The sequence below is a fragment of the Mustela nivalis genome (assembly GCF_964662115.1).
Source record: "Mustela nivalis genome assembly, chromosome: 14".
In the NCBI taxonomy this organism is placed as follows: Eukaryota; Metazoa; Chordata; class Mammalia; order Carnivora; family Mustelidae; genus Mustela; species Mustela nivalis.
The window spans coordinates 40,539,231-40,556,049 of record NC_139033.1 but is presented as its reverse complement, the minus strand read 5'-3'; the positions used below and the strand labels follow the sequence as shown (position 1 = coordinate 40,556,049).

The following is a 16,819-nucleotide window of genomic DNA, read 5'->3' as shown; positions in this document are numbered from 1 at the left end:
TCATGACCTGAGCCAAAGGCAGCAGCTTAACTGAGCCACCCAGGCATCCCCATTCAACTCAGTATTATCAAAGATTCTGAATCCCTAAATTTACAAACTTTTAGGATCTTTACTCTATAGAAAGTGAAATCATTAAAAAAAGAAAAAGGCAAAAAAGTTTGTAATTAAGGCGTCGTCAAGGATGGTTCCTTCTGAAGTTTCTGAAGGAAAACTCATCCATGTTTCTCTCCTCACCTCTGCTGGTTGCTAGCAATTCTTGTCATTCTTTGGCTTATAGATATGCCTCTCCTATCTCTGCATAAGAACACCAGTCATTGGATAGACCCCACTATAAATCCAGGATGGTTTCTTCTCAAGATCCTTGACTAATTTTATTTATAAAGATCCTATTTCCAAGTAAGTTCACATTCTGAAGTTCCAAGTATACATGAGTTTTGAAGTGAATACTCCTCAACTCACTACAGACTCCTTTTATTTTTCTTCTTGAGGACAATCTTGAGGACAATTCTTTTTTTTTTTTTTTAAGATTTTTTTAATTTATTCATGTGACAGACAGAGATCACAAGTAGGCAGAGAGGCAGGCAGAGAGAGAGAGAGAGAGAGGGAAGCAGGCTTCCTGTGGAGCAGGGAGCCCGATGCGGAGCTCGATCCCAGGACCCTGAGATCATGACCCGAGCCGAAGGCAGCAGCCCAAACCACTGAGCCACCCAGGTGCCCCTTGAGGACAATTCTTGAGGACAATTATATTCTCTAATAAAGTTTATTCAAAAATAAATAATCCAGTCCTGTATTTTATTCTTCTAAAATATATGGGACAATTAGAGTTTTTAATTAGCATGAAATATAACCCATTACCCATCTGGTTTAATACCATTCTGGTCAAAAGCAAAGAAATAGGATGGATTAATTAGCTTGCTATTGGAATAGCTCACAAATGCCCAGTCCCATCTGTATATATTTGTATGAATCTGAACTCCAAATTTGAATCCTTCATTCATACTGTTCCTTCTTCATTTCAATAATTATAAAGGGAATTTGGGAAGATAAACAATCTGGGCAGTTATATTTGTAAGGTTATATGATATTTATTGTAAAACATAGTCACACAGACTCTATTTTTCATTTGAAGTGAAGAAATAAAAGTCTTCATAGAATAGCCTCATATCCTTAAAACATTAAAAACAAGTTTTGCAGAGCCTCTGCCTTGCTCTCCCCTGAAGTGGAACCCAACTTCGGTAATGCCTGTTGCTTTTCTAGATGCAGAAATGTCTTCCGTACTACAAAGCATCAAGGAGCCAGAAAGTACTACACACTGGTAGATTGGTTGTGGTTTTGACTTGTCCCCAGGATATGTTTACTAATTTATGCAATTTTTAGTTTGCAGAAGTAATTGATTTTTTGTATGATTCTGCAGTACTTTAGAATGTAGAAGATTTGACCCCATGTTTCCGATACCTTTAAGATATGTGGATATATTGATTTGTCTGTTAGAAAATTGGAAATGTCAGAATGTTTTATTTGGGTGTATGAATATTCAGGTCTAGAGACTCAAACTTTTTTTTTTACAGTCCTTTTTCTGTTAGACAGGTGTTTTTTGTTATGTGTGTTTTTTACTAGGATAATGAGGCATCTGCAATAACAAAGTAATTCAGTTATAGCAAGGATTTTAAATCACTGTTATCAACTTCATTGTGAGATCCCATGTCAACTAAATTTTAAAGTGTTGTTTTTAATTTTTGAGTGCCTTTCAGAGGTTATTTGGAATTGAATATAAGAGTTTTCTTGTGTTTCATGGCCAATATAGAATAAACATAATGATAAACATGCATTGGTATTTTATGGACTGAAAAATGAGACAATAGCATAGACTTTCACAACAAGGTTAACATTAGATTCTTTGAATAATGAACCATCTCTAACCATAAGTCATATGAAATTAGAAAGAGAACAGAAATACAGAGCTTGGAGGCACTTAGTATTGGGGTTACAAACAGGCAGAAGACAATCTGCTTTCAACAATACATTTTTTCACAGCTAAGAAAAGCATTGCTACTTACACCAAATTATACTTAGAATCATCTAGGAAACACTCAGGCACAAGCATGCAACCACACAGGCACAAACATACACACACACGCCCACCCTCACATACACATACGCACATTGAGATTGATCTAGAGTCCCTGTAAAACAGAGTGGCAAACACACCATTCATCTCATGCATGGCCCTTGTTTTGCAGAAGAGGTAACAGATCTGAAGAGTGACGTTGTTAAGATCTACCAACCAGACTGTAAGCATTTCAGGTCCTAGTTATGTACTCCTTGTACTACAAAATATTGTCATCTTTAACTCACTGTATTATGAATGACTCTGACTATCATATGAATCTGTAATTGATAATTGGTATTAAAACTAACTTTAACATTTACAACAATAATAATACCAACATGAACTTTGACAACAGCCACTATGTTGAAAACAGTATGGAGTTTCTTCAAAAAATTAAAAATAGAACTGCCATATGATCCACCTATCTGGCATCTGGGAACATATCCAAAAGAATTAAAATCAGGATGTAGAAGAGTTATCTACATTCACATGTTCGTTGTAGCACTATTCACAACAGCCAAGATAGACACTTCAGATGTCTACTGACAGACAAATGGATAAAGAAAATGTGGTAAAAATAGATACACAATAAATATTATTCAGTCTTAAATAAAATAAGGAAAGCCTGCTATTTGCGACAACATAGATGGACCTGGAAGACATGCTAAGTGAAATAAGTCAGTCACAGAAGGACAAATACTGCATGATTTTTTTTTTTTTTGCATTTTTTAAAAGATTTTATTTATTTATTTGAGATAATGAGAGCATGAGAGCAGGGTGAGGGCCAAAGAGAGAAGCAGGCTCCCCACCAACCAGGGAACCTGGATGGGACTGCATGATTTTTTTTATATGAGCCATTTAAAATAGTCAAACTCATGAAAGCAGAGAATAGAATGGTGGTTGCCAAGGGAGAAGGGGAGGGTAAAATGGAGTTGTTCAATGGGTATAAAGTGACAGTTATACAACATGAATAAATTCTAGAGTTTTGCTATAAAACAATACTGTATTGTGCACTTAAAAATTGTTACGAAAGTAGATCTCATGCTAAGTGTTTCTACCATTACAAAAAAAAGAAAAAGAACATGAGTAATCTTTTGGAAGTGGTGGTTATGTTTATTACCATGGTTGTAGTAACAGTCTCATGGATGTTTGCATATGTCCAAACTCATCAAAATGTATACAGCAAATATGTCCATTTTTTGGTGTATTAGTATTCCTTGGCCAAGCTGGAAAACCTCTATAGGAAAAACACTTTATATATATATTTTTTCAAATTTAGTCTTTGTAACAACTTTTATATATATTCCCATTTTATTAATGAGGACACTTAGACAAAGAGGGAGGGTAAGCAAGGTTTTCAAGGTCACATACCTCATGAGCAGTGGAGTAAAACTAATATTTAGCCTGAATTGAAAACCTGTACTCCTAGCTCTTAAACCGTAGGTAATGTGTTGCCAACCACAGACAATGAATGTGTGATTTTGTATGTATAAAGGGATACACAAAATGGAATAAATAAAGTGGAATAATGCACAATTGAAAAAGGTATCTGTTGGATAATAAAAATTGACTCTCAGCTTCACAGCTAAAGGAGCTGCATAACTCTAGAAGAAATTAAATCAAAGCTTTCCTACCTATTTCTTTAAAAAATGCTATTTAAATTTTCTACTTGCCCAACACAGGAAACACATCCCGGGACATGACTTTTAGAAATACACATACAAAAAAAGCTTTTGACTCCAAACAGATTTCCCTTTACCCCACCTTCAGTGAATGAATGAATAGATAGATAGATAATAGATAATAGATAGATAATAGATAGATACTGTTTTGAAAGATCTTTAGATATCAGCTATCCAGGTTTGTGTCTCAAAAACTTGATTGTTCATGGTGATCATTGTTACAACTTTTGAAGACACCTCCTCTTTCCAATGGTAATACTTTTTTCTAAGTGAGAGAAAAACTTAATTCTACACTGAATTTGAAGTTTTACTGAACTCTTAGGTTGATCCATTTTTAAAATTATAGAATCATGGATTCTTTCCTCCCTGCCTGTTTATTTTTCAATTCTGGATATAATCATTTTAGACAAAAATTCCTTGCATATTTGCAGGGCTTTATGTTTGTTACTGATGTCCCTCTTAGGCCCCAGCCTGGGCCAGGTAGGTCTCTGAGGAGAATGTTTCTGGGGTCCCAACAGGAGATAGGACAGAACCAAGGGTGTTCACCCAAGAGCATCCAGGTTTTGATTATAGCTCCACGTAGTAACCTTGCTTAATTTCTCTGAACCTTATTATCTTTATCCCTAGACTGGAAGTAATAATGCATTCTGTGGCAAAATCATAGAGTATGTGAAAATCAAGTCAGAAAGTAATTTGCCAATGTTATCTTTATATCCATTAAATGTTTAATTATAGAAACTATTTTAGAAAAGCAGTTTGTCATTTGATTCTCAAAAGAACTTTATAAGATGGAAAAACAATGATTTCTTAATTACTTTATATGGGAAGTTGAGATTAAGAGAGCTTTCAGTACATCTAAAACTTGCCCAGGCAAGTATCCCTCACAACAAAGAAGCAGGAATATTTGCAACCTAGAATTCTGAAGGTAATATCCAGAATGCCTCTCTGAAAAGCCAAAATGTCTGGTTCTGCCTATCACTGCATCTTATATTTATCTAGATATAGTAGAATGTCATAGGTTTAATCCTGTTGATACAGGTTTCAGAAGACAAAATGTAGATTCAGAAGATTTGGGTAAAAATATTTTAAGAGAGGAATTTAGTTTCTTTTTATCCCTGCTGTATAAAACTAAGCTTATCTACAAACACACTACAGTAAAGCATATTTAGTGCAATCTAAGGAAGAACTCTTCTAATAAGTTAAAGGGTTGAATAAGTGCCTTCACTTGGTGAATTTCTCATTCCAAAGGCATTCTTGTTTACAAGATCACTTTGTTATTTAGACATACATATAAATAATGCTCGATAGGCCATCTGAATAAATATTAAGACCTCTTTTGATATTGGGATTTTATGTATATATTTAGACTTTTTTATACTTAATCTAGAATTTCTAGGTGTGTTTTGGTGAGAGAGATTATGCAGGTATATTCTAGAATAAAATGCAAAATAAAAAATTTTAAGCTAAAATACAGTAGTTCAAGGAAATTTGGCTAGATTTCCAAGTGACCTACTCATTAATATATACAGCATGTCAAACCCTCACTACAGATGTCAGAGAGGATGATTATCAACAACCCCTTTCCCTGGTTGGAAGGGATGTTCTGATCAATAGGTCAGGGTGGTCAAGCAAGGCTTCACTGGGGAAATATTAGATGGGTAGTCCCTAAATTTCCTCATTTAATTAAATTAAAATTTCCTCTATTTTCCTCATGAAAATTTCACTTGAAATTGTTAGTAGCTTTTTGTTTTATTCAAAACTGAATTAGTGATACTGGCAGAACCTCAGCATAATATATATGAATATATATAATATAAATGAAAATTTTGCAAAATTTGGAGGAAAGATCTTTCTTCTTCCTAGTGAACTATTTTTACTACTCCTATCTACTTTCTAGTGAGATGTTTTAATACATTCCTACTAAAAATTGATAGATTCTGCACACATAAACTTACTTGATTTAAGTTCCATTCAAATGAATGGAACAGAATATAGGGCATTTAAAGATTTCCATTTTATATCAAATATTGCGTGTGATAAGATGGTATTTCAGTCAGGGTTCAACAAGAGGCACAGAACCTGTGGTGATATGTACTAAGACATTTATTACAAGAAATTGGCTTAATTGATTGTGATGGCTGGCTAGGTGATTCCAAAATCTATAGGGCAGGCTTAGGAAGGGCAGGCCGAAACTCTCAAGCTGAAGTTGCTGTCTGCACGTGAAATTTCTTCTTCAGGGAAGCCTTACTTCTGCTCTTAGGACCTTTCACCAGGTTGAATCTGGCCCCCTCCTCGCACTTGGATAATATTTCTTACTTAAAATCAACTGAATATGCACTTTAGACACATCTCTAAAATACCTTCACAGCAACTCCTTGATTAGTGTTTGACTGAAAAGTGGGCACTTGAGTCTAGCCAAGTTGACACATAAAACTGACCAATACAGATGGTGTTCCTAATCATTATTGGAGATGGTATTAGCACAATTGACCATCCATTTCAGAGAAAAATAAAGTTAAATTTCTATTTAATACAAAAGAATATTCTTGATGGTCTAAAACTATGTCAGATAAGAACACTATGAAAGTTATGAATTATAATTATTAGGTAAGCATTTCTTCTCAGAATTCTCTCCCTATTATTTTTAATAATCTGGAAGAACTCTAAATCCCTCTGCCTCAGTAATCAACTATGGGGCCTAGGAAAGAGTGCAAAATGTTAACAAATCCAGATCAGTGTCATGTGAACTAAGGGACAAATCAAAGTGAGCACAAGCCTACCTGATGATTTTGGTTATTGTATTTTAACCTCAGATTTTCATGTGTGTTAAGCAATGCTTTAGTGGATCTTTCAACAGCTGCTTTTTTGTGTGTGCCTTCCGTGTGTCAGGGAGTGTAGTGGGATCTATGGATATACAAATAAAACATCAGCATTAACAAAAACAACAGCAATATTAACCATTCTCAGTCTATTTCTTCATGGAACTTAGACTATCTTACAAAATTAGAACTCTCTTGAGAAGATAGCACTTTGTGTTATAGATACTTTTGTATGGGTGTATTTATCAAATTGTCTTCTCTAATAGTACAATTTATTAAAGGTAACTGCCCTGGATATTAACAAGTCCATTCTAACCATCATTTGAAGCATTATCTCCAATTAATAATAAGTTAAAATTCCCCTTAGGACCAAGATTTACTCATTGGCTTCAGCAAAAAAAAACTACAAATATGTAACATTGTACATGATAAGCATCATTTCTCCAATATTTCATTTTCTTTATGAATTTTTCTCATTACTAAATATTTATGTCACTTTAGAGTAACAGAAAAAATAGAGTGATTATATTTTTAACTTTTTATTAGGGTTGTTCAACTCCTTGAGGTTTAAGGATTTGTTGCTTTAAGCCAAACCCTAAGTGTCTCAAAAAAGTCACACAGTTTTTTAACAAGTTTCATTTGTTTTACAATAATATGTCATGGTAATGAGCTGCTAGCTCATTAGCTAAAAGGAATATTATTTAGGTAAAAATTTACACATATCACACTAGTGATACATGAGCCGTTTCTCAGCAATCTGTGTTCTCTGTACAATCTAAACTAAGGCCTGATATCATCACTATGTACAATAGTTTATGTCCAAATTGTTATGGAGACAGACTTTTTTCATATTTCTAGTATGAAAGGTGATTCAAAACAAGTATGTTTTGCGATGGCTTTGAAACACAAAGCACCTAATATTTTCTATTTAAGTGCAGTGGCTTTGGATTCTTTTTTCTTGGCCCAAAGAAAACATAATCACTGACCTTGAATAAATGATGGAGACATAAATTTTTAGAATGACTGCTCTTGATTTATAGAGAGCGCTCTTAATTCACGGGCAGACTGTGAGAAAAAATGATCCTTGCTATTTTTTATTATTTCTTCATTGTTCATATTTTATATTCTACATCTGCCCAGAAGCTATTTTCAGTGATACAATTTTATAAACTAGAAAAAAAATGAGAATATATGAAAAATAATTTGATTCCTTGACATAATACTTCTGCCCTTTTGGCCAAAATAATTACCACAACAGTCACAAACCATGTAAAGTGTGTCTACTGTTGTTAAAATTTTACTAAAATTTTGGAAATCCTGCTAGAAATACTTGTTAATCAGTAACTTTTTTCCTCTTTCTGGAAAATTCTCTCATAGGTCTGGAGAAAGGAAGTCAGTACAGCTTCCAAGTGTCAGCCATGACAGTTAATGGCACTGGACCACCTTCCAACTGGTACACAGCAGAGACTCCTGAGAATGATCTAGATGGTAAGATCTATCTCCAATCATTATGGTTCTGATTTCTATGTTCTTTGTTACTTCAGCTTCTAATATTCACTTAATAGAAGATGATGAATTCCAACACTGGGGATATCTGTTCACCCTATATCTTTCCATGCAAAACAAAACAGTACAAAATACAAAATCTTCAATAGATTTTTCAAGCATGCCACATAAAATTATGCATTAATTATAGTCTTCATAAATTATTTTTTCAAGATAATTTAAAATAATCCTTTTAAATTTTATTGAATAACCAACATCGAGATTTTCTTCATAGGAACTGCTACAATTTCTGATAGTAATCATGAAATATAATTACTTTACATAGCTTCTCTTGTTCCTTATGATGTTTCTGCAAAACAGCAATACATATTTTTTGCTTGTTTGCGATATGGTCATTAATATTTGACACTTTATCTTTTTTTTACATAGGAATAATCTGCCTTATTTACTTAATTAATTATTGTCTTAAGACATTTGTGGATGAGATATTGAGATTTGTATAAAAGTCACATATCAATTATTTAAATAAAATAATAAAATTAGCAGATGTGAAATAGCTTTTGAAATAAAAACATCATGACTAATAAGAAAATAAAATTCAAGAGAACTGAGTAATAGAAGTGACAGGAAAAAAGTCTAAGTAATAAAGCAGAAATAAGTACAAGGTACTTAAAAAAGAAGTTGGTTATGATCAGTATACTTCAAGTTAAATGATTAAAACTGGGAGTAAGCGGGGATGCCTGGTTGGCTCAGTTAGTTAAGAATCTGACTTTGGTTTAGGACTCTGGGATAGAGTCCTGTGTCAGGCTCCTTGCTCTGCCTGCTGCTTCTCCTGCTTGTTCTATTTCTGACAAATAAATAAATAAATAATATTTTTTAAGAATTAAAATTAAAAAAGAAAAACCGAGACCAAGGAAAAGTGGCTTAAAGAATAAACACACATGTATCTGGTGCCAGATGACTGTCTAAATCACTGACAACAAAATCTTCTTTTTCCTTCACTGGTAGACCTGAAGGCATCCAAGTTACTGCAAGGTGAAAATGCTATGTCCCTTCCACTTCCTCTCCCTTTTGCTCTCTCTCTTTCCCTTATTTTTATTCTTGTCCTAGTTCTTGCAGTGTCCCTTCTGGCTTTTCCTACCTTCTTCTTTGAGCTCCTCCTTCTCATTTTTCTCCTTCCTGATCTTCTGTTCCTCTAAGTACTTCACCATCACTCATGATTTTCATAGATTACATTTTATAAAGTAATTAATGTGGCAGGAAAACAAGCAAAAAATGCCATTTCCACAATAACGGCTATTCCTACTGGCACATTAAAGAATATTCATAGGAAACTTACTAAGTTTTGGGTACTGTGCTTAGCTCTGAGAATATTAGTGGATAAAAGGCATGATCTCCTTGTGGAGCTTAGAACATAGCAAAGAGAAACAGACATTCCAGGTGAAGCCTTAGGAAATTGCCTTTTCCTGGATAAATATTGGTAGTATCTGATCTGTCAACATAGAATGAATAGATAGGTTGATAGGCAAATAGACATACAGGTTTGCTTTTAAACCAAGACCGAAAGGGTGAACAGGAGTTTGCCATGCAAAAGCATACATGACAGTCTGAGGGAGGAAATGTGGAGGGCAAGGTGAACGCAGGTCTGAAATTAAGACAGACCATGACAGTATTCAAGATCTGAGAAAAAAAAAAAAAAAAGACCATCAGGACTGAAACACAGAGATGACATGTGTTGAGATTTGTAAAATAGCAGATTCTAAGTCTTGCAAGAACAAATTAAGGATTTTGGACTTTATCCCAAGAATGTCATTAAAGCAATAATGTGGTTATTCTAAGCAAGTCATTAAAGGATTGTTTTAAATAGTGACCTAATTATATTTGCATTTTGAAGAGATTACCGTGGTTGAAGCATGAACAATTGTATTAGATTAGACAACCATGGGCCATCTTAGGAAAGCTGAGAGGTAATGTCAAGTTTTATGGAAAAGTAACTTGGGAATTAGCAGATGTTATTTAACTTGTCTTAGGTATTATAATTCGAAAAGTTGTAGAGCTACACAAAGCCACACTTCATAAAGCTTATATCCTTCACTAATAGATTAGGGAACATTCATGTATTTGTTTATTCAACATATATTTCTTTTTGAAGGTCTATATATATCAGGCATTATTTTCAATACCAAGGGTAAAGCAATAAATAAGATCCCTATTCTCAAGGAGTATAAATGTTATTGAGATAGAGATGGGTAGTGATGAATGCTATGAAGAAAAATAAAGCATCATAGAGGAAATAGAAAGATTAAGGAGTACTGTTTTATGTAGGGTGTTGAGAAGATCTCTCTGATTGGGTAAAATATCAGCACGGTCCTTAAGGCAGTGAGGGAGGCAGCTGCATGAATAGGTCAGGCAAGAGCCCTCCAAGCAGAATAACAAGATTAGACATCTTGAAGTTATAGCCCAGTTGGTGGTGAAAGTTATTAGAGACCATGGTGGCTTGGGTCTAAAGTCATGAGGATATGCTCTGTCTTATTCAAGAATAAAGACAAGATAAGCTACACAAATACCTTGTTTTTCTATTTATTTAAGAAATAACTCTTAAAGTTTATAAACTGGTATTTAGCCTCTCATTTATCTTTGTGAGGTATATATTATTAGACTTAATTTTAAAGAAAAGTAATATAAGCTAAGAAAATTTAACTAATTTAATCAAATAACTAAGCTAGTAATTGTGGATCTGAAACTCAGGACCAGGTTTTTCATGTCCAGTGTCTAATACAGATTATCTGAGCAAAGCCTCCGCGAATCCTCTAGAATTGACCCAGTGACAATAAAAGACAGTGATTCAATGCAAAAGATTCTAAGAAATGAGGTCATATCATTTACCCAAACCTAAGGGACTATATCTCTTACTGGAAGGAGTGAAAATAAATGGAACAGAGGTGCCGAAGGTCCTATAAAATATCCAGGATGAATGAGGCTCTCCACTTGACTTATGAGCTCTTTCTCCTCACTCCAAATGACTCCCAGTCTTGTGGAATCAAAATCACAGCCCCTGGGATGGCATCAAACATTCTACTTAACTGAGTGCTTCTCGTATCTATGCAATCTTAATATAATCCAATCCATACATCTATTTTAATCAAGAGTCTCTATGCTGTGTTCATGAATAAAATCTTAATAAATGTTGCTTAATTGGATTTGCTTGAAAGTTTCTATACTCTTGGCTTACTAATGTCCCTCTTCTGCATGCAACCTTCTTGGTTACTTTTTCTTTCTTGAGTATTGATGCAGTTATTATGAAATATAATTAATAACCCATCATGTGGCCAGTTATGGGGAGTATGAACATGAAAGAGAGAAGAGCAGTTCTCTTGAGAGATAAACAGATAATGACTGTACTGATTGAAAAAGCTTCATGAAAAGAAATAGTACTTGAACTAAAAACTTCAGGAAAAAGAGGTAGACTAAGGTTACAAGGAAGGATGTATAGGACAGCATAGTAAATATTCTTCAGAAAGAATGCCTTTAGGAAAATTATTTCTGCCACAATTAATTTAAAATGTGCCTTCACTCATCCAAGTGTTACTCATTTGCCAATTATCTTAACACACTGCAACACATTTCAAATAATGCCTCTTTTCTCATTCTTTCACTTCTTTATTTGGATTGTAATTGTTGATGCAGCTCTTGTCCTTGCCCATAATGTATACATTAGCAATCTAAAAAGGCAAATAAAAAATTAATAGAAGAAAACTAATACAGTCGATGCTTCTTGCACATAGTACAGTTATGGACTATGACTTGAAATTGTTCATTCTTTTTTTTAAGATTTACTTATTTGAGAGAAAGAATGTGAGAGGAGAGAGTGCACAAATGCAAGGAGCAGAGGGAGAGAGAGTCTCAAAGAGACTTGGTCCTGAGCACAGAGCCCGCCTCAGGGCTTGATCTGAGGAGCCTGAGATCATGACTTGAGCCAAAACCAAGAGTCAGTTGCTTAAATGACTGCTCCACCCCTGTGCCCTGAAATTGTTCACTCTTAAAACATAATGGAGGGCACCTGGGTGGCTCAGTTGGTTAAGTGACTGCCTTCCCCTCAGGTCATGATCCTTGAGTCACGGAATCGAGTCCCACATGGGGCTCCCTGCTCACCAGGGTGTCTGCTTCTCCCACTGACCTCTCTCCTCTCATGCTCTCTCTCTCTCTTCCTAAAAAATAAATAAGAACAATATTTTTAAAAATCCATGATGGAAACAGCCATTTTAGGGCATATAATTATATGAATATGGGAGAGATATGTTTTACTAACTTAGAAAAACAAAGTGTCTTATTGGCTATAAGAAATTAGTAAGTCCACATATATTTGGCCCATATTTATTGACCCATAACTTTTTTTCATGGAGATTTCAATTTTTCTTCCTTCCTCTTGGTTTTCTTACTTTGAATGCATCATTCAAATATTAAAAAGTGTTACCCTTGATAGGCATTGATGTTTGGACAAATGAACAATCTCAGGATTGGTTGTGAGTAGCTTCAAAGAATACACAGCCTGATAGCTTGTTCTATTTCCATATATAAATACACGTATAAATACATACATATATAAGTATATATATATATATATTTAAGGGAGATTTCTTTATTCGTCTAATTTTAATTTACTGATGTAAGTGTTTAAATCATAAGATATAAGTGGCTTCTCCTAAAACTTTCATGGCTAATGTAGGAAAGTTTTGAGTCCTAAAGTCAGTAATTTCCATATAGAATTGCTCTGATATGCCTGAAATTATAGCTAAGGGGGAAGCAGTCATTTTGAAAACCAGCTGGAATGGGAGGCATTCTTTGCAGTAGCCAAAGAAACCTCTCCTGGGAGGGAACTGCAGTGTTTGTCCTCCCTAGGTGCGTTGTGTTGCATAACTTTTCCCCTCTTGCTTTTGAGTCTCCTGGTGAACTCCAAGGGACTGATCTACTCATTACAGTGGTAATGAGCCCTGCAAGTCACTAAGGAGAAGCAGTAGGACGTACAGATAGTTAAAAGCTGTGCATTCTCTGCTTGGCTTAAGCAGTGTGAAGATCAGCTGTGACTTGGAGAAATACTCCAATTCCTTATGGATGGCCCTTTTAATTAGGATGTTTTGTTAAAGTAATTACAGAGCCAAACCTCACTGTTTGTTCAAGGCTTTCTGAAAGCATGTTCGCTTGTTGTTACCAACAGCTGGAAAGTTTTAAAATATTTATTTTGTGTCTCAAAATTTTGACTTAAGAAAACAAGATCATTAGAATTCCCCAAAGTTCTTATGTAAATGTCTTGCGTAAGGATATGAGAGAATTTGTAATGAAGATCAGCAAGGTACCCTCCAGGAAGTTGAGCTTTGGGATCAGTTTGTATTGCTTCCCCCCCCCCCCCAATTTTGAAGTGAACAGGTAGAAATTGTGATATGCCATCATTAGAGATGTAATTTAAAATTAAACTTCTGTCCTAAAATGGAGGAGGTTGGCCAGCAAAAATTAGCAATGCAGAGAGACTCCTGAAAATGCAACGAAGTGGTAATAGCAAAAATGGTGACCCTATGACCAGGCTCTAGTTTCCTGCCCTCAGGAAAGAGATAATTAGTCCTATTAGCCTGATTGAGTAAGGGTAAAATGGGATTACTGCAAATTCACTTCACTTGAGAAGTCAACCACGAAAAAATTCCTGTGTTTTAAAACCTGCATGATATATGATATTGCCAAGAACGTGACTCTGAGAAGGAACACGTGAACGTTTATTTTCAGAATAATAATAAAATCTAAAATGATGATGATGTATGTGAGATATTGGGGTTCAGAGCCAACAGCCAAGAAAGAATTCTTGAGACATCTTCCATGCAAAAATGTGGTTTTATTACAACACGGGGCCAGGACCCGTGGGCAGAAAGAGCTGTACTTGGGTCATGAGGAGTGCCTCATTATATACTTTCAAGTTGAGAGAGGGTTAGGGATAGCGAAAGTCTCTAATGAATTTTGGAAGGAAGGTTTCCAAGACCTTGAGGGGAGCAGCTATTGTTAGAAAAGGCTCATTTATTACTGTTTAGTAAAAACTCAATCATGAGACCCTTCAGATGTCTATCAGTGAGTCATATGCTAGGGGGTGATTGCCCACATATATCTTGGGAGTAGAGATAAAGGAAGTTCCCAAAGGAATTTTTATATGTTAACACGGACTTTTAGGATCCTGTGGGTCAGGCTGAGATGACTTTTGCCGTTAACAAATTACTAACATCGAGGCATCTGAGTTCCTAGAGGAATGTCACTCTGCTTGTTTTAAGGACTTGTCAGTGGGCTGTAGGTACTAAGGAAATATAATTTTTCCTTTTGCCTTTGTTTCCCATATCAATAAGACCACCCTGAAAGAAGGAACACTACCTATTAAAATTGCCCTCCTCATTCAAAATCTAGAGCAGGAAAAGTGGAAAATCCCTGGGCAGAAGAATGAGAAATGAGAAAAACAAGTATTGGCTTATTTGAATAAATTGAAGAAGAGAAAAAGAAAGATAAAAGGAGAGGAAAATGGAAGGAAAGATGAAAGGAAGTCTGGTGAAACATTTATGTGTGAGTTATAATAGGCTGAATGAAGCATAGCTTCCCTCCCCAAAATGCCCTTCCTAATCCCTAGAATCTGTGCATCTGTTATTTTACATGGCAAAGGAGATTTTGCAGATGTTATTAAATTAAGAGTGCTTGTATTGAATTAAAAGTTAGCATAAAATAATATGAACCAGTCAGTTTGTGTTTTATTTTAGTTTCATATTGGCCAAAGGTTTTGAAGTTAAAAGGTATGAAAACAATAAGTACTAAGCTTGGAATAGAAAAGTAGGTCAAGGGAAGGGAAATATAATATTATATAGAAATGAGAGCTCAAAAATCTGGAATTTCACAGAGTCTGAACATTTACTGAGAGCTTCATTTTATCAGGAATCAGACATAATGTTCTATGATGATGGTATTACGTAACAGATACCTAAAGAAATAAGCCAAGGACCAGAACTGTTGATGATTTGATGGGAGACAAACACCATGGCAAATTGCATATCTACCCAAAAATTGCTTTCAAAAAATATTTTAAAATATGCATTTTCTAAATTATTGGAAAATAAAATAAGTATCATGTTACATAGCCAAGTATAGAAAATGAAGTTATTAGAAAGGAAAAATGAAAAACACTTTTAGATAAGAGAAATTCTAAAATTGAAAAAACTGAATTAACTTTCTTTTGTGAAAGAGACTTTTATTTCAGCTAAAAACAAAATAAAACTATGTAGTTTCAAAACAAAGGAAAAATATTAGAGAAATAGAAATTGGTCAAAGAATTAAGTTGATAGGATTCTAGTGTAATGATAGTACATACAAATACACATGTATACATACACACACACAGGCATACGTGCTCACATACATGTGTGCATGAGTGTATACACATGTACACAAATGCACACATATACAATTCATAAACATACAAAGCATACATACACATGTGCACACATACATAGACACAGACATGCATACATATATGTGCACACATACATATAACACATTGTGTACACATGTAGGCAAGTGCATATACATATATCAACACACATACATGCATATGCAGTACATACATATACATATACACATATAAACATGCATGCATGAAATGGATAAATAATTTTATTGAAAACTACAAATAAAGATGCAAGTTATGAAACTTTAAATCTCAAATATGTAACACTTAAAGTATGCAAACAAAAGTATGTTTTCCAAAAAAATTCAAAAGATCAAACCAGATCTGAGAAAGAATTCTTTTAAATGCTTGGAACAGCATAAAAATGCACACAGAAAAAAATAAAAGAGAACTTAAAAGATAAAGCATGGACTGAGAAAACTTAGCATGCTTCAATCACAATTTGAAAAGAAAATAAGCAATGAAGGAAAAATAATTTTCAAAGAGATAAGTGAGAGTTTTCCAGAATTGATGAAATACATGGATTATCAGATTCAGAAATAATGCTTTATCTTTGATACATTGTATAATACCAAAGATAAAGACAAAAGAAGAGCTTAACATGCCACGGGGAGAGATTACTTATTTAAGGGACTACAATTAGATTGATGAAGACTCCCCAATAGCAACAATTAAGGCAGAAAACAATAAAATATCTTCAAAGTGCTGATTAAAAAAATTACTATCATTAAAGAATTGTATATCCAACTAAATAATTATTCAAGGAAAGGAGACACATAAGAACCCTTTAAAAAAGGAAAATAGACTTTGCCCCCACCATCTTTTTTGTAAAGAATGTACTTTTAAAAAAAGGTAGAAAGAGAAAGAAAATAACCATAATGACTATTAGAGAAACTGGATAAAAAATAATATAACATATGGGTATATCTGAACAAATTATGATTATCTAAAACAAAAATTATATTTTGGAGAGTTTAAAAAGTTGATGAATATGAGGTGGTAAGGAAGAAGGAGATTGTGGAGGTTAAACAGCTTTGAAATTGTTTTTATGATGTTCTTGTAAAAAGGAAAGACATAATTAACTTTAGACTACAAGATATATGTGATCTCAAAATTGAAAATATTACAATCAGAAGAATATGGAGTATATTATTTCTTATCTGGTAGAGAAGAGAAAAAAATTATAGGGGGATTGGCTCTTCAGCCTATACAAATGAAA

At 34.2% G+C, this 16,819-nt stretch overlaps 1 protein-coding gene across 3 annotated transcripts in view; it reads left to right on the top strand.

Moving 5' to 3' along the window:
• The window catches only part of DCC (DCC netrin 1 receptor), a 1,135,716-nt gene that overhangs the window by 938,905 nt on the left and 179,992 nt on the right, over positions 1–16,819 (top strand). For all 3 annotated transcript variants that reach the window (XM_082699428.1, XM_082699427.1, XM_082699426.1), the window contains exon 14: positions 7,989–8,099. In XM_082699428.1, coding sequence (XP_082555554.1) covers positions 7,989–8,099 — 111 coding nt within the window. The remainder of the gene's footprint in view (positions 1–7,988; positions 8,100–16,819) is intronic.